Source organism: Ptychodera flava, chromosome 16, assembly GCF_041260155.1.
Source record: "Ptychodera flava strain L36383 chromosome 16, AS_Pfla_20210202, whole genome shotgun sequence".
Taxonomy (NCBI): Eukaryota; Metazoa; Hemichordata; class Enteropneusta; family Ptychoderidae; genus Ptychodera; species Ptychodera flava.
The window spans coordinates 15,059,098-15,078,822 of NC_091943.1; the positions used below are offsets into that span (position 1 = coordinate 15,059,098).

General features: G+C 38.0%; 1 protein-coding gene across 2 annotated transcripts in view; it reads left to right on the top strand.

Annotated features, from left to right (window-relative positions):
* LOC139114103 (uncharacterized) overlaps window positions 1-19,725 on the top strand; it is a 112,875-nt gene that overhangs the window by 53,736 nt on the left and 39,414 nt on the right. For both annotated transcript variants that reach the window (XM_070675625.1, XM_070675627.1), the window contains exons 20-27: window positions 1,032-1,448; window positions 2,262-2,384; window positions 2,940-3,114; window positions 9,605-9,849; window positions 11,188-11,550; window positions 12,371-12,796; window positions 18,367-18,585; window positions 19,094-19,178. In XM_070675625.1, coding sequence (XP_070531726.1) covers window positions 1,032-1,448; window positions 2,262-2,384; window positions 2,940-3,114; window positions 9,605-9,849; window positions 11,188-11,550; window positions 12,371-12,796; window positions 18,367-18,585; window positions 19,094-19,178 — 2,053 coding nt within the window. The remainder of the gene's footprint in view (window positions 1-1,031; window positions 1,449-2,261; window positions 2,385-2,939; window positions 3,115-9,604; window positions 9,850-11,187; window positions 11,551-12,370; window positions 12,797-18,366; window positions 18,586-19,093; window positions 19,179-19,725) is intronic.

Below are 19,725 nucleotides of genomic sequence, written 5' to 3' on the forward strand. Positions count from 1 at the left end.
CAGTCAAATAAAATTGCATGATAAACATATCATATTATTGCCGTCCGAAATTTTTATTTTAAATTGTAAAATTCCGTTTTACAATAATGATTTATTGACCTTTAGGAAATCACATGCAAACAGCAATAATCTCGTGGATGTTTCATACTGAACCGAGTTTTCGTGTCACATGTCTCACAGATTACAAAAAACTGTGTCCACTTGTACATCATCTCCTGGAGGATAAATTCTTGAAGGTGTTCAGTGTCGCCCAAATGCTTTTGTTCGTCCCATCTTGTTGGTCCCATCTTAGGTGTGTCGGCTCTGCTTTTTGAGAAACAATAACAAGCAAGGAAAGACAAAATTGATACAGTAAAACAGACATTGTGTAGCAACCTCAGACACTGACATAGACAACTCAAGCCACTTTAATGCATGAACATATGGAATATTAGTTTACAGAAATAATTGCGTGAAAGGAGTGAAACAATGACCATTTACTCGACGTGTAATGGTCAATTTCAATTTAATTGATTCAATGTGACAACTGTCAGTGATCTACAACCGGGGGACTATTTACAGAACAGTTACCGATGTACGCATCCGGAAACTTACCTGGACCTTAATCTTATTAAGACTGTCAAACTTGTAGAATTTGTCTTTGGTCTACCACTTGAGAGAAACAATTAGAAAGCTGATGGAGTAAATGAGGTTTTCATTCGTTTATTTGGAAATTGACAATTTAATGTTCCCAAGGGAACTACAGCCATGGTGATTTGGTGATTTCAGGAACTTTGTATCTCAATCTGTTTTCAAATTTTGCATAGTGATTCCTGATCTTTATTCTCTCGTACTGTCCTAATCTTCATTCAGGCAAAGTGTCCTCATGTGCCACACATCAACTTTTGATATTTTGTGAAAATGAATTTCGAAGTGGTATTTGCTGACAATTACTACTTTTAGTTGGCAAACCTTTTGTCTCCCAAAATGTCTCGTGAATTCCGTTCTTTTAAATGCATTACTCTCCGTGTATGTCTTATTTTAAATTTCAGCTGACGTAGCTCGTCCGACTCAGGGTAATCCATGTGGTGACGCCATATTGTACCATGAAGGATTCTGCCTCGGAGTTGTATTCAGTGATCGAGCGAATGCTTGTGATGAGATCTTCCTAACAGGTGGTCGACCCCTTGCCATAAAGTCATCATCAAGACAGGGTTTCGTAGTCGACAACTTTGGGGACCTTTCTGTCGGTTCACACATCAAGTACAAGATTGGATTGATCTGGTCGGAATCAGCTTATACCTTCTATTGGCCAGATGGTACCCCAGTAATCTACGACCATTTTCAGAGAAACTCTATTGGGAGATATGAACGCAATTGTGTTTACATTGATTCAGAATTTCCGTTCAAATGGATGCCATATGAATGTCATAATAAACTGAGGGTTCTTCCTACGCTCTGTGAGAAAGGTATGCCTTTTGACATTCTGAAAACATTATACCCAAGCGATTTCAATATTGTATTTACAATACTGGCGTCAAAGGCGCTTAGCTGAGAGAGAGAGGTGGGGGAAGAGCGGGGAGGGAGGCCACAGGAGCCGTACATTGTGAGTTCGAATCTGCTTGAGTATTTAGTGTATATATGTACATTTTCTGGATAATAGGGACCTGAAAGCTTCAATAGCTGTAACTTTTGAAGTAAATCCATTTCTTTTGTTCTTTGCTAAAACAAGCCGGTTAGCTACCTCCCAAATCGATTCTACATGCCGTCTTTTCATTACGTTAACACAGCTTATCTGCCTTTGTTGTCTAAACTTTTTGTTGACTAATGAATTTTACCGAAGATTTGAATTCATTTGTCAAAAAGTAACTTTGCAGCGTATTGACAAATCTTTTTGTCAACATGTTTACCATTAAAAAGAGAAAATGTAAGTCTACAATGAAAATACAGTAATATCGGTATTAATATAAATTTTAGGCTTTTAGCTGCCCATTTATAACTACAAGGCCATGGTTTGCTCATAGGTTTATCATCAGTGTGAAAGTCTCAGTTTTAAAATACATCGGTGTTATCTTGTTTTGCTTTGTAATTGACTCAAGGACATTTCAGAAAATGCGATCAAATACAAGTGTATGTATATCTGCCAAAGGATCAAAGATAACCAGAAATATCGGCATTACTTGCAGTCACGAATGACTAGTCTGGCTTGTCTGTCTTTGACGTATACTGCTTTCTCAATTTTACGTACATACGCCCTTCTTTCTTTCTTTGTCATTGTATAGATGTAAACGAATGTTCACTGTACTCCATGTGCTCTCACGGGTGTGTCAATACTGATGGAAGTTTCCACTGCGTTTGCCCGCAAGGTTATGCCCTCTACCCTGACAATCCGTACGAATGTGAAGGTAAGTCCTTATTCAGCCTTTTGTGTAACCTTTTAAGCTATTTAGAATAATAGCCCGCAAAGTAATTATGCGTGACCATTTGTGACCATTGGAGCTTGTTAAAGGGACAAAGTCGGCCATTTTTCATGAATTTTGTTTGATGCGACATACTACTTATATTGTTTGACATGTCGAAAGATAAGGAATGAATGGGTGACCATGAATATGTTCAACCCCGGTTTTAGACATGATCTATGAAACCATCACGAAAATAAATTAATGTCCATGACCATAAATTCATTTTCACGATGGTTTCATAGCTCGTGTCTAAAGTCGGGGTCGAATATATTCATGGTCATCGATTCATTCAGTATCTTTCGACATGTCAAACAATATAAGTAGTATCTCGCATTAAACAAAATTCATAAAAAATGGCCGACTTCGACCCTTTAACATGTGCACGATGCTTTGCCTCTGATATTTCTTGACTGTAATTTCACGTTAGTATCATATCAGCATTGTATGGCAGCATTCTTTATCTAACTATTCTTTAATAATTTTATGTTTTTCCTGTAGAATTAAACACACAATACCATTACGTCTTCAACTTGCCAATTGGAAATTCAAGCATGGAAATTCTCAACTGGACATCTCCTTCTGGATACATTGAGTCGTTCGGCTACCCACCATGGTTCAATGTCAACTCTAGATGTGCAATTGACATTAATGTCGACCCTGACAAATACATTGAGTGAGTAAGACGTTTAATGCTACTGTTTTTACCACCTACTAGTTAGCTAGTGCAGATTCCTAAAAACACAAGAGTCCTATTAAATCAATCTATGAATTTTACAAGGATTATGTTAATCTTAAGAGACAGTTGCATAACGCACCATTAGGGAAGCTTTCTCCGTTTTTTCTACTGTTTGGCATTGTATCAAAAGATTGATAGATACGCACATGTCTGTAGGCTTATGTATGTCTCACTTATATATTGTTTGTTTGATTGATTGATTGATTGATTATTTGACTCCAACACAGATATGATACCGTTTAAAACATCTGCACTAACAGGAAAATTTTAGTAAACTAGATGAAACGTATATACAAGACAAAAACAAACGCTTTCGGCGTTTCTATTAAAACTCGAAGCAGAAACATTAAAAATTGGCAGAAAGTCATATAATCTCTATATATAGCCTTAGAATACGATTAAAAATCGAAATGCTGGTAAATTAACTCCACAACTAGGTTCGTGATATCTGATTTTCTGTCTATACACATTGAATGAAGACATTTCGACTCAAAGGATCAAACTTGAGATCATGTCATAACGATATTGAATTTGTCTGTGTGCTTGCGTCACTGTGTCATAGATATCTCAGATATAAATTATGCGATTGACCTAAAGTTTGATATACACAGTTAGAGTTTTTAATTGGCTAGAACTGATAATGTTTTGGCTTAAGTTAACGCTTCATCCATCTGTTATCTACGGTGTTGTTATTTAGGCTGGGAGAGACTCCTCTGCATATTGATCTTTAGCAATTAAGAATGCAGGGAGTTAGAGTGAATTTGAATTGTGAAGCGAGGTCAATCTATCTACATTCTGCTTCTCTATCACGAAACCAGATCACTTGGATGATAAACAAGGAAAGAGATAGGTTGCAAAAGCTAGCTTAGGATTTCATTGTGGTCCTATATAGATGATCAATCGTGATCTAGATAAAGCAAACACGTCTTTTTAGTGGAGAACACTAAAAGGAACAGTAAATAAATGAAGCAAAGGCAAATCTTTAGACTTAAAACATTTTGAGAAAGGGTATGACTAAAAAGGTGGACTAAAGGAAAGCCACAGGACTGCGTCACCAGATAGATACATAGTGATGGTCAAATGAACAAACTGTAGATTCGGAAGGTATTGAACAGTACACAGGTAAAGGACATCGCAAACAATCTTAAATGATTTGAGCAAACTCATTACCTGGAGTTCAGCACCCCAGTTCTAAACTCGACTGTGTAGGCTATAAAAGGGAATACCTAGAAGAACAAACATGTGTGACAGCCTATCTAAAGGAATTTTCCAGAGAGTAAAGCACCAAGGCCTTGTTTTGTTCCTTCCATTTGGTGATGGGGTGTGTAAGTAAAGATAATTTGAGTTCTTGCTGTTTGTTAATTATAGCTTATTTTGAATACCCTTAAGCGTACATAGACCTGTGAAGTTGATATGATCGATGCAATGGCCAGATTGATAGAAATGATTGGCGATTGGAGTGTTTTGCAGGCATGAACACTATCGAGATGTTCATTTACTCCGGTTCTTAGTTACATTTCTTTTTCTCCGATGTAGAATATAAATCTATTACATCGAAAAAACATTATGGCATATAGAAATTTGCAGGTAGTGCGAGTAAATTGTATAATATGTTGTGAAGTCATATCGAGTTTGTATGTGATTATATTATTCATAAATTTACAGGCACAAAAGGATACGATTTATTGTGTGGCTTTTTTGTATTCATTCTGAGCCTGGCATAATAAGCATCTTACGTAGGTTAATAGGCTGTCCATATGCGACAACGGCCTGCGCTTGAAATGTCTCTCAGCTCACCTTGTAGGAAGAAAGAATGAGCCAGCGCAGCACAATTATTGGCAATATTCTACAGAGAGGGTAGTAAGTAGATCGGATGGTATGTGTAGCAGTGAAGGCATCGATATCTGGTGATTAGATCAAATGGGAAGTTCCTGGCTTCCTGGATTGCATCGGTAATATATGAGTGCATTTAGTGTCTGTTTTGAAGAGGCCGGCAAGATTTGTTTTGTTTGTCATCTAGGTCATCTGATTAACAAGTACGTCGGTATCTTATTCTTGTTCCATGGACATATATTTGAAGATAACGCGTGTGTTGCAGGAAACTGTTTGTAAGTAAGAATGCTAGTCATTTTGTTTGTTATACACTGGCGTTTGTATGTGGTAGTGTTTGATGGACATCTCTTTGTCCAAGAGGGGAATTTCAGAATTACTGTACTCAGATCGGACTTGAGGGATGTGTTTGACATATATAATAATTATTGTAGTTATGTAGTTCATGAAATTTAACCAGTTTATCAGTGCAATTGGTCCAGATATATAAAATTTTACCCATGTATCTCTTCCGTTTCGAATCTGTGGTTAGATAACTGCATTGACGAGAATTTGTTTTTCCAACCATCGTGGTGTTAGTGTAGGACGGGGTTACTTTTCTTCTCGGAGCAGTAAAACAGACTTGCAGGTAATGTTTGCCATTCAATTGACAGCTATTTTTGTTGATTATAGAACAAAATGAAGCATTTGGGATTAGTTTAGGTTTGGGTGAGGTGACATTATTTTCAACAAGTGAGGGCTCGAATACCATAGCCATGTAAAATGTTGGTATAAAGGGGCCTGAAGTCAGAGATGACAAGAAGACCATCGTATGGTAACGGTATTGTTACTAGATAGCCTGTAGATTATGTACTTATGTTTTTCAAATAGCATGGAAGTGATTTGACATTGGACCAAAGTATGAGATCAACATAGATGCTAGTTGCATGCATGGTTAGTGCTTGGCTTTGTAAGATCAAAATGTGACGCAGTAGTAACATCTTGTTAATATCAGTTCGGTAGACGATAAAGATGACGGGTTTTGGCTCCTTCTGTATTAATGTTCTAATAATGTCATTTGAGATCTATTTCTTCTGTACCAATTTCTTGACTTTATTTTCCAGTTCTTGTTTATAGGATCATAATCTACTTCTCTGGAGAGGTTCCAATCTTGTCACAACAGCTTTATTTAAATAGGAGTTGGTGTCCGTGACTACAACTTCAACGCCATTGTCCGCTTGTTTTACTGTAATGTATTCCTTCAAGTTGGTTTTCAGCCGTTGAAGGGCAGTCGTCCATTCTCTCTTGATGATGTCATAAATATTTCTCTAATGATGTGTATTACGAATGCCTTCTTAAACCACATTTAAGTTGGCTTCCAGTGTCATTTTTTCATGTGGAGGTGGGTCAGTGTAACAAGACTTCTTCCGGTATAAGGCCCTGTATACTGAGAACTGTGATATCTAGTTTTTCCTGTATACAGGTATCATAGTCTAAATCTTCTCTTAAATTTTGATATATCCAATATCTGGTGTTGATTTTGATTGTTCAGGAGAGAAAGTAAGATCACAAAATTCAGCATTGTGTTAGTTGATGTAAAATGGTTAATTGAAGGTAAAATTGTCCGGGATGGGTCTATGTATTTGCTTTGAATTCGACTTAGTTAAAAGCCTTTTATGACACTATTTCATTAGAAATATAACGACTTTTTACGAGACCTAATGTCAATCAGCAGGTATCTTTGTAAAAGTTGCTGAAATTGCACTTCTGTTTGCTTTGTCATAATGCCTGTATTTTCGCAGTGTAGCCTGACACATTTGCATCAAATTCTCGTTGATGTGCAAAATACTAGTATGTTTACAAACAAAAGTAGTTCCGCTGCTCCTTACGGTAGAATGCGCCTTGGGGACAGATATTCGGACTTTTAACTTTCTCCGGCTTATTTTTGCCAAAATCAAAATTGCCATTTTTCCACATAGACTCAAGACAGGGATGACAGCCATTTTGATTTTCCAACGTCGGTAAATTTTGGGTACATTGCTTCTGCTGTAGCAAAATTTGCAAGGTAGCCCGCTGATTTTTATTCGTGATTCCAAAAGGGAGTAGTTTAAAGTTTCAATGCTGAAAGTTTAAGTAATAGTTTAAGTCAAGGCGCCAACTACCTTGCCATTAAAGGTTATGGTATTGTTTCGGTATGGTTCATTTGTAGTAATAAATGGTATTTAATCTGGTAATCCGATGAGCTTAATCCAAATAAAGAATACACGCAAAAATTATGAATCGATTGCGATTGCATAATCTGGTGTGTATTTTTGGGCCTTTATATACTCGTATGTCAAGCAAAATCATGGTTGCTGTCACAAAAACATATTTGTCTGTCATCACTAAACTTGGTTCAAGTCGGTGAATTTTAAAAAAGTAAAATCATTTATAATGGTTTCTCTTATGTCTCTCCTATTTCGTACAAACCTATCCTTAATTTGGCAGCTCACCGTACCAGCGATTGAATGCGTCACGTTTGAGTCTGCGCAGTAGTGAGTTAGTTTCTGCCGGATTCACCGACTTGGACTTCTTGCATAGTACAGGCGGTGAGACGGACTGTGTACACAGTGACGTAGAGCAAATACAAAATGATTGACAGCCCCGCCGTTATTCTGGTCAATAAGAAGAACGCATGCTAATAAACCTCTGCATGCATTAAAAAGTTTGTTTTCATCTCCGTGCAAAGCTAGACATCGAGTACGTTTTTAATATATCTGGGCGAATAATGGCATCAAGTTCGTACATCAACCGCGTTTTACAACCGATCGGTCGACCATCGCTAATCATGCGAGATTACCAAAGAAAGCTTGTTGAGAGTTACATTGAGGCCCGGGAAAAGATGTGTTCGTCTGCGCACCAACCGGCAGCGGAAAATCACTGACATACGAGTCGCCCCACATTGTTTTGATTTCCATCGCTTTGGGCACGTGAGAGAACAGGCTACAACTGTAAGGACGGTGTCTTTTTCCATCCTTGAATAACCGGCGACGATTTTCACATTTTGCAACATGGGCCCCACAAACAACACAGATATTTTCACGCGTTTTCGGTGATACAACAGAGGTCGTGCTGACTTTTGTGGAAGTGATCGCACTCGACATTTTGTCAACAACGCCATGTGAGTTTTATGCACGTCTCGGTTGGGTCAATTGGTAACTCCTCCCAATGTGTAAAATTTAGTGATGTCATCTTATGAATAATATATGAGTACAGAAAACGTCATCTCATGAATAATTTATAGCAACGCAGATCGTGTAAGAAAGCCAAGTCTGTGATTCCGGGTGAAACTCCGCTGTATAGCGTTCACTCCACTTAGGGAGCGTTCAGTTATTATGGCCGGGGGTGGGCCGGCAAAATCCAGGGGGGGGGGTTTCACCTCAAATTGGAAAACTGCAAAGGGGGGTCATGTATTTTTCAAACAGCTCAGAGGGGGGTCACTTAATTTTCATAAGTATCCGTCCCGTCATGTATGAGAAAATATATGTATACCATGTATAGTGAATCAACATTATCAACAGCTGATTTTTAATTAAATCCAAATATCAAAATCTGTACACACACGCTTTCGCAAAAATATTGCGATCCACCAGTAATTTCTGTCCAACCCCTTTGAGGGGTAATTTCAAAATAATAACAAGTCAGAATGGGAAATCTGAGCTTTAACACCTTTTGATTTTGTAAGGAAGGTCATTTGAAAAAATCTAAGCTCTTTTTTGGGGGGATTCTATCGCTCCATACCCCTGAGGTGTTTGTGTGTGCAGCTAATTTACTCAAGCAATGGGGGGGGGGGGGGTCATGAAATTTTTGTCATCTTGAAAGGGGGGGTCATCAATTTTTTGGTACAATGGGTAGGGGGGGTTCACTTATTTTGACTGATGCGCAGGAAGAATTTGCCGGCCCACCCCCGGCCATAATAACTGAACGCTCCCTTATCGCGTTCACCGTACTCATCGCGTCCACTCACGCGGGCGTTTCACATGAAAGCAAAATACAAATCATTGCGTTCACTCCACTCAAACATTTACAATCACAGACTTGAACCAAGTCTATGTCATCACTTCTACATTCAATATTTAAACTCTGTCTTGTTTTGTCGCTTGACGGCAGTGTGGTATGCACAGATGTATCACTTACATATCAGCAGTCTTAACTATTGAAATTAAGGAGTGCTGTCAACGCATGCGCAAATTCTAGAACACTTCTGCGTGAGTGAAAGCAGAGGGATTTCTGAGGTTTTTTCCAAGTCTAATACATTTATGTTAAAAAAAACACAGTGAATAGCCATACTAGGGTAACAGCATAGGTTTGTATCCCCGTTTTTTAGAGGCGCCGGCACAGTCTATTTATCTCGATCTACAGCCTCATGAAACATGAATTACGTTGTTTGGCGTCGTGCTTTCTGGCAACCCGACAAACAAAAGGTATGCCGTTACCCTCCTTGTCGGTCAGAACATGCAGAATGTAAGATACAGAACAAATCGAATAAATTAGAGTAAATTGCAGAGTTAACTCTCTCTCTCTCTCTCTCTCTCTCTCTCTCTCTCTCTCTCTCTCTCTCTCTCATTAACGTCATCAGGCTCAACATACGGATTTTGAGTCTTCGTGTATCTGGCGAAATATGCATCGATTCTTTAAAAATATACAACGTCTACGACGCTCACGATGACGTTGGCATGGATTTAATTGACACTTACTGCGGGTTTCTGACGTCAGTGCAGCTGATATCGTCAACCAATCATCTTTACCTAATGCTCGACATTGGAGACTTTGATGTCGACATGCCCAACATGTTGGGCTTTGCCATTCTGTACAATGAAACAGGTGAATAGACAGCTGTAATGCTTCCATTTTAATCCCAAACACCCAAGTCATTAGCTTGATTAACGAATCACATTCCGTCAAAAAAAGTAAAATGCACACTGAGTTTATCATTTGCAACCATACATCATATACGCAAACCTGACTCCAACGTATGCTTAGGTGTCTACTCATTCATGTTAGGCTCATAAAGTTTAAGTCAAATATCATTCCAAAGTTACATCATCAAAAACTTATACACTTGTCTCGTATATTGTATGTCGGCTAGCGAATTCTTCTTTTATGACAAGTTTCTGCTACACAGAATACAAGCCCTGGGGCAGCTTAAAGTGAACAATTGTTTATAAACATGAAAATATATCTCTAGCTGAAAAGCAAGCAGCTATGAAAAATTAATACTCCGGTGTTTCCCTTCCAATGATGCATTTTTGAAAATAATAGAATTTGAAAATAATGTCGTTTTGTAACATCCAGAAGACTAAATCAAATCTGACCTCCATTCTTCAAGTCACAACTTAACCCTAATCTGGCCAAGTTCAAATGGCCATCAGGAGAAGTTGATTCTAACGAATGAGGTATTAGATAATTTCCTATTTGTTGCATTTTTAAGAAAGACTTTAATATTTGAAGTCTCCTGAAACCATACTGTTAAAGTGATTTTCACTTACCTAAATCTGCTACGGCATACTGTGTCAAGTGGTTAAAAATTCTCTGGCTTTTTGGCTCAATACTACGGCTTTTTCCCGACTTGGCAAATATGGAAAAGTGATACTGCGATAACGCTTCAAGCTTGCCATCAAGAAAGGATTACACATTGCATGTTTATAGACACTAAATCTATACCGATTTAAACTCCCCCGCTACCCTCATTTGACGGTAAGATGCGACAAAGGTAAGCACATCACTACAACAAATTCCATGGTAATATAGATAAGATGTTCGAGAAGCTTTTGCATCAGTAGATACCGGTATGTGTGTTTGATTACCAGGTATAGCTGTAGAACAGCTAATACATGGAGATGCCAGAAGGGGGTTCCCCTCTCCCGATACGAAAGTTTTGAAACTTTAATCTTAAAATACCGTAATTTGTTGCTACTTTGAACAACTTTTCAGAAAATTCTTGTGTCACCCCGTTTGTTTACCATTTTTGAGTAAATCCCCTTCTAATCATCATTTTTCAGTATGCTCCTCCTGTTCTTCTGACACCCAAGTCTGCACCTAATGACGGCCGTTCAACAGTTCAATTTTTTTCTGTGTACCCGGTATACACTGATGCAAATGAAACCGTTTGACCTGTAAGAAAAGTGAATACTTGACCATGACGAATTCATATCTTTTCAGAACGTGACTTGGTGAGATGGACCCACGAACAGCTCCAAGTAACTGACCATAGCATAATGGTTAATTTTGATAGGCCTGTCCCATACTCTGTGTATGAGTGGCGAATCCAGCTTCCTCCAGGCGAATATGTTCACTTGATCTTTCATGATATAGATATTCCACGAAGTGAAAGAGGGGTTTGTCTGAACCGCATCATTCTATTTTACGACGTTTTACCGCGAGAAGGTAGCCTGGTTGGCGTATTATGTGGGCATGTGCAACCAATATATGTTAGCGATAGCCCTTCTCTTCTGCTTCGGTTCAATACCTGGCTGTTTTCAGATGGACACTCGCTCGGATTTAACGGCGAATACAATCCTACTGGTAAATGCAAACTAACGAAGTTATCAGATGTTTTAATTTCATAATAAAAAAATAATCCTCGCTACCAAGGTAGTATGCGCCACGAAAGTGAAAGACTTAAACTTTTGCGCAAAATTTCCCAAATAAAACTTTCAACCATTCTTTTACTTACCTAATCAACAATAAAAACGGGGGGGGGGGGGGGGGGTCGCCGTGCAAACTTTGGAACTAGTGGACAAGTGACCCAACATTTTGCAATATTTTAAAATGTCCACCATCCCTGTTAACCTTATGGGGAAAATACAATTTTGGACTTTCGAAAAAACTAAAACGGTGAAAGTTTTCTTTCTCAAAAAGTTTTAAAATGAGCCCCCGCATGTGGTAGAACAGAAAAAATTATGGAAATTTGAGCGCCCGAATATCTGCCCCAAAGGCGCGCTCTACCTTAAAGGTATACTGTCACCTGTTCCAATTTTGCTACAGTTACCATGGAAAGAGAAAATCTAACCAATGACAGATTTTAAGCGGGTGGCCGCTTTTAAAAAACAGCGCCCTCACACGGGTATTTTGAATACCAAGGAGTATTATATAGCAGTATATGTAGGCATATTTAGATTACAGGTGAATGTATACCTTTAAATGAATGGGGATGGACTCTGTTTTCATTTGCTTGCTCTCATAGCTCTTGACTGAATTTCTTACCGAGAATTAGAAAATCCCCGGCGCGCGTCAGGCGATTTGCAGCGTGTAAGCCTTTGTGGCATACTTTGAATCATTTCATTTTAATAACAATGCAGATGTCAATGTAATTTTCACTTATTTTTTCACTTCCATATATCAGCTTTCAAAGGGTGTAGTTACGGTACTTCGTCCTGTGAAAACGTTGCAATATGTACTGGCCCAACGGGAACACTTTCGTCGGGTAAACTGGAACCAACAGACCAACCGTTATCAAAGGTGTGTGCCTGGCACCTGATGGTACGGAAATATTTTTTCATTACCCTCAGAATTGACACAAATATAGTATTAAGTACTCATGACTGTTCGACAGACTTTGTAGAGTTCTATGACGGAGATAGTCCGCAAGCGACACTTCTGGGCAGATACTGTGATTCAGAGCTGCCCGAAGTCCTCCTTTCCAGCGCCAGTGATATGTATATTGTGAAGCACGCACATCTAGCTGATTCTGGGCGTTGGAATATCTTTCAAGCTACATTCGAGGCCACAAGGTTCCAGGAAAAATCGTTCGCAGGACCTAACGAGAACAGTAAGTAGGGCCTAACTACTTCATAGCTCTTGGACTTTTAATTATCCCCTGACGTTTTGTCATTGCTGTCTGTCGTGCATGCCAATTGCGGTAATTACCATGACACAAGTCATTTTTCCACTGCAATTGAAAGTCAGCCAAAGAACAACGTAAGTTATCTGCGAGAAAGGGGTAATTTACCTTTAGTTTTTGCGACAAAGATGTCTATGCATGGTTGTAAGGTAGTATGCGCCTCGAAAGTGGAAAACAAACTTTTGCTCAAACTTTCCTCAAGGAATCTTTAAACCATTCTCTTTCAAAATCAAGAGTAAAAATCGGGGGTCAACGTGCAAATTTTGGTACTGAGAGAAACAAATAACCAAGATTTACTGATATTTCGAAATTCAAAATGGTCGCTATCCCTGTGCTAACTCTATTGAGAAATATAAAATTTTTGAATTCGAAAAACTAAGCCGATAAAAATTTTCTTTCACGAAGAGCTTTAAAATGAGCACCAACAAGTGGTAGATCAAAAATGAATGTAAAAGTTTGAGGGTCCGAATATCTGTCCCCGAGGCGCGTTCTACCTTAAATGCTGTGCAGTGTTATTCCCCTTTGTAAATGCTGTTGAAACGACTTCAAGCTAGCGTTCAAAGTGAGTCAACAACATCTTTTTTGTCTATACTTAACTCGTCTAACTTCAATTGGAACTTTGCCAATCTCGAGGACCACAAAATACAACGGAAACATTAATCTAGATTGCACGCACATGTCCTCCCAAACTTTTAAGTACGAGTCTCATTTCTTTTGGGTTTTTTCCTTGAAAATCATTTTTATGTTGCATTTCAACGTGTTGAGTTACACTGTGTCGGTGAGGTTACCCATGACCTTTCATTTCAAAAAGGAGGTGCACATTGAGGGAAAAAATAACAGGAGAACAGAGGAAAAAGTATTTGGAAAGCAATAATAATCATGGTATTTTCTATAACAATCTCAATTACAATGCTTCTAAAAGTAACACTGACTCGGGTTTTACTCTCATATTTTGGTGAACTTGATGAGCACTAAATAACTGAAATCCTACTCTGTGGTAAATATTCCTGAAATATTATATCACCACGAGTCTTGTTCAATCAATCAAATTGCGCCAAACTCCAAAATGCTGTCGTGTTCAATGGCGCTTCACACAATTACAGTCAGAGTTGTTCAGTATGCTTTACTGAACACAAAAGTTTTGAAAGTATCAAGAGTGAGTGAGTGAATTAATTATTTTCATATTTTCTTGCATTGAATGCTTGACTCAATACTATTTGTGAAACAAATAATGTCATATCTATTCGATCAGATCAATCTGGGTTTGCTAACATTGAATTTTTAACAACCCTTAAAGGGCCCCAAGTTGGAAAGATAACACAAATTATTGTTTTATAAGCATTATACAGTAAAGGTCAGGGCACATTAAGTATCACTATAGGGAAAAAGCGCGTGACTAGAACGAGAAACTGACGCCTTCTCGCAATCGGTGAGAATCTGTTCTTATTCTCACCGCTGTCGGTGAGAAAATTTTAATCTCCACTGGAGATTGGTGAGAAATGCACTCCTTGGTGAGAATCAAGTGTGAGAACAAAGTCTCACCCGTGAGAATGGAAATTCTCACTAAGTACAGCGAGAATTGAAATTCACTGGCGAGAATCATCAAGACTCGCCGTTCGGAGTCTTTATGATTCTCGCCAATGAACAGAAAGTCTTGATGACTCTCGCCAGTGAATTTCAATTCTCATTGTACTTTGTGTGAATTTCCATTCTCACCGGTGAGAATTTGTTCTCACACTTGATTCTCGCCAAGGAGTGTATTTCTCACCAATCTCCAGTAGAGATTAAAATTTTCTCACCGACAGCGGTGAGAATAAGAACAGATTCTCACCGATTGCGAGAAGGCGTCAGTTTCTCGCTCTAGTCACGCACTTTTTCCCTATAGTGTATGTTGAGCACGTATGAACCGAGTTTTATGCATTCATGTGATTATCAGATTGGGCGTTTTTTTAATCCACCGGAAACTCACATAGAAACATTGGGTTGAGTCAAAACGTTTCAAGTGATTGGTTGATATGTCTGCATAAATTAAGAATAGCCTATCCGTCAAACGAGATTGCACTTCTTGACAAATTGTGGTAACCGCGTGCCTTTCAAAATAGAAATGGCCCATGATATCTCGAATAGGCTGATTCAAAACTCCGTACGAACTTCAATGAAGCTGTATTATTAGCGACAGTTTTGTTTTGGAAAGCTGCTTTAAACGTATTGTCTGTGTGGCGTTTCTCATCATTAGCAGCAATGATGTAACTGTAGCTCCATATACAATGTTCTTAATTAGACAAGCTCCAAGGAGTGGTCAAGTGGCATTGTCACGACATCTTGATGAGTGTGTTAAGTGTAAGTTGCATAATTCGTTTGTTGAGCGATTTGGTGCCGTATTCATCATGCATCTGTACTTCAATTTCACCGTATTGCTGTTCAGAATCTTCAGTAATCTTGAACCCCAGCTCCGGGAATGCTTGTCGAAAAGACAGAAAAATTACGTTCCTCTCCGATGTTGGTTTTCACATTCTAACTAAATACTGGGTTAATCCATGTAATTATACGCTGCCTTTTTAACTCCCTTTCGCAGACCGGTCAGCGTGCGTATAAATAAGCAATCCATTATCTATATAATTATCTCTGCATCCGTCTTTGAAGAAGCCTTCGAATTCATTGCTAGATATTGAGGACATGCGATTTTGCTATTGTGTCGGGTTGTGTTTGGTTATTCAGTTAGGGCGGTTTTGATTGCTCATGAAGATAAGTTTATTTTACTTTTTGTATTGAAACTATACAAGGATTCTTTTTGTTGATTTTAGCTCTGCTTTTAACACGATTATTTCCATGAAACTGTTTGTATAACTGAAACTCTTGGACATAGAATCACCCATGTGCCATTGGTTACTTGGTTTTCTGCTCAACAGGCCCCAAATTGTAAAACTTGGTGATAAATTATCCAATTCTGTAGTCCTCAATACTGACGCGCCCCAAGGGTGCGATTTGTCACCTGTGGCTGCTGTTCTCTTTGTTTATCAATGACTGCGTCTCCCATACAGAGTCAGTAAAGCTTATTAAGTTTGCTGAAGACACCACTGTTGGCGGGTTGATTTCAAATGCCGATGAAAGCGGCCTAATATCAGGTTGAATATCACAAAGACCAAAGAAATGGTTGTTGATTTTCGCAGGAAGAAAACTACCATGGTACCTCTTGTTATTAACGATCAAATTGTAGAACAGGTTGATTTCTTCACTTTTCTTGGCTCAACTATCACAAATTCGTTAAATTGGGACATGAACACAAATTCCATAGTGCAAACAAAAAACAAGGCAACGGATGTTTTTCTTGGGACAACTCAAGAAATCTGGACTGAGCCAGAAAGCTTTGACACACTTTTACAGAGCAGTAATTGAGAGTGTTTTTACGTTTTCAATTACTGTTTGGTATAGTAACTTAACTCAACAAGATAAAAACAGCCTTCAAAAAGTGGTTAAGACCGCTTCGAAATCATAATATTTGTGGTCATTTGGTTCTTTGTACGATTTTATATATATATATATATATATATATATATATATATATATATATATATATATATATATATATATATATATATATATATGTGTGTGTGTGTAACTATAACATATGTCCTCTTTGGATATTTTTAAGTTTGAGACAACTACTATCTACTCGTCTTGCCAAACTTCCTATTATTTTGAGGAAACTTAAGTGACATATATTATACTTTTTACTGGAAGTAATTAATTTTTTAAAGCTCTGCCTTTTGGCTACAAGCACTGTAATACAAAGTAAGGTATCTCTTACTTAAGTTTCATGCATTTTGTAATCTTCAGTCAGATTTAAAAGGATTCCTAGCTTTACACTCTCATTTATATGATTCGAACGTACCGTTATAATGCTAGGTGGTGTTAAAATTTGATAAATAATATTTGTTTTGGTGGCGACATTTGGAAACCAAGTCTTAGCGTTTGCTTAGCAGAGATTTGTCAGCATTGATAATGTGTAGCTTTTCTGATATACAAAGATTACATCGCTTGCGTAGAGTAAGGATGCTTTGTCACTAATTTACCATGAGACATCAAAGACCTGATCTTTGTCTTCTCCAGACCAAATAAACTGTGACAATTCCGTGTTATTTTAGTATTTGTTTGTTACGGAACGATTGCATGTGATTAGCTAAGCGCGTCTTGAAGGTGTTATTTAGTCGAGGCCGATGTAGCCTTCTCCTTGCTGACTCCCTGGGCCTTGTAAGCGACACCTTTGACTTGACAGTCACATTTCAACCGGCATGTAGACTTGTTCCGGTAATTGCAAACAACTGGTCGATCTTTACGCTGATCTCCGGTGATTACTATCTTATTATGCGATTTTGATTATACTCGCAAAATACTTAGATAAATACATACAGCTCGCTAGCTGGGTACCCTTACCCATTCTGCACACTTGGTACCACCACTTAAAGGTAAGGGACTCAATCCCAGGGACCGAGTTTGTTCTAGTCTGTAAGAGGATTATGGAGGTGTCCTAGTCTTTTGTTTTCCATTGAAATTGTAATCTAGTTAGAAATTTCCCGGCAAGACAATCTGACGCGTGACCCATGCCTTTAATCGAGATTGCACTATTGATTTTGTTAGTGTTTTTTTGCTTGTTTGTTTCTTGGACCTGGTGATAATTACTTGCTTCGAATGATAACGATTGCGGGAATTGATTTGATGTGATATTCAAACATGCACATACTACTGACAGTGACTCCTAAAACAAAACCGAAAAATTATGATATGTCCCTTGAAAACTTTTTCATTAACAAAACTCTTTTATTAGAAATTTAAACCTAATTTCATTCTTGCGGATTTCGTTTCTTGGGGTCACGAGTTCCAACCTTGTCGCTCGATACTGAAAACTTCTTTTGCCTGCATTTAACTGACGACTTGGTTTATAACATTTCTGTTGAAAAGCTGGACTTTTCTGATAAGTGTTAGCATGATTTTCGGGAACAAGTGCATTACAGAGATAATAAAGAGCGTTGTTTCTAACACATTTCAATACGGTGACTGCTAACAAGGTAACAGATTCACGGTATAATTGACATAATATTATAGGTATACCGTCACCTGTTCCAATTTTGCCACAGTTACACTGGGAAAGAGAAATTTTAACCAATCACATATTTTAAGCGGGTGGCCGCTTTTTAAAAACAGCGCCCTCACATGGGCATTTTGAATACCAAGGAACGCCCCTTTGACCATATATGGGCATATTTAGATGACAGGTGACTGTATACCTTTAAAATGGAGTAAATAGGTCTGCTGACGGGAATTCAAAAGGCAAATTAAAAAATACATATAATGTTTTCTTTTTCAAGGTGTATCCTTTATTAATATTATTTTTAGCAGTGCAGCCCTAAACTATGCACCAATATTTTGAACACACTTTGAATTAAACTATGATACAATGCACTATCTCAAATATCTCTCTTACATGTATTTTCTCGTAGATTACTTTTGCCAAGATGAGTGGGACCAGTATAGTGGATACTGTTACAGATTAATTGTATCATCGAGTGCGCTTCGATGGATAGATGCAGAAAATACGTGCAAGCATCAAGGTGGTCACCTTGTCAGCATACATGATCAAAGAGAAATGGAATATGTATACTATAAGCTATTGTTTGCTGGGACAACAGCGACGCTGAAAGACAGAGGGATTTACATAGGTAAAGTGTCAACTACTGTTTAAAATGTTCAGCCGTGCTGCCCTGGTTGATTGTTTTTCAATCTTACAACAGCGAAGTGACAAGCATGCAGTCAAACATAGCAATGACATGTTTTACTAGTAATTTTTTGCACCATACAGTTTTTCTGTAAAGTTCACCTGGAGCGATTTTCAATGGTATTGAAGTCAACAGTATTTTTCATTCAAACAGCCTCAATACATGCATCTTCAACGTATGCTTTGACAATATCTTAAACATACAACACTCTCTCGCATCTTCAAAAGCCTTTTATCTCATTTAACTTTCGGGAAAATAAAAAAACTGTAAAAACCATTGATACAATAATTTCAATTAAAATAAAAAATATACCACTATTCTTCTGGATGCTTGAATCTTTTTGAACTATTCAAGTGAGGTTACAAGAGTTCAAGGTCATTTGCATTGTTGCTGCATCTGGGCATGTTCTTTGTTTTCGACATCATCGAATGACTTTCTGGTCATTCTACAGGCCTTCATGACAGGAATAAAGAAGGACACTACGAGTGGTCTGATGGTACGCCTGTCACATATAGCAACTGGCACACTGTACACTGGTGAGAGTAATGCTTACTTCGATTTGTCGTACGCAGAACATCAAAGAATTCTAGCTAACGTGTCGTATGTTTGTCTGTCTGTGTGTTCGTAAACTACAAACTCTGAGAAACGATGCATTTCGTACTTGATGTCAAGTAACGACATGTAAAAAAAGCAGTTTTGTTGATATGCAGATGTAAGTGCAAAATATGTGTAAGGACACTCTGAAAATCGTGAAAATGAGCATGTCCAATACGTTTTTGTTTTCCGGTATTATGCCATTCAGATTTTTTATAATGATGTTAAATTTGTTTACGTAATTTCCAAGCCATTTTCCTCGCTTTGAGTGACTTTTCGGGAGCTTAACATTGAAGATGAAATAAGTGTGCACTCAATTAACTGTGCACTGGCTCACCATTTCCAATACGGTTGCGTTGCATTTGACCAAAACAATGTTTTTCAAAGAAATATTTATAGTCAATGTGACATGCAAACCCCCCTCGTATTACATATTTTCAAACGCAGAGAATCAAAATGTATGCATTGTTGCAATAGTTTAATCTAAGG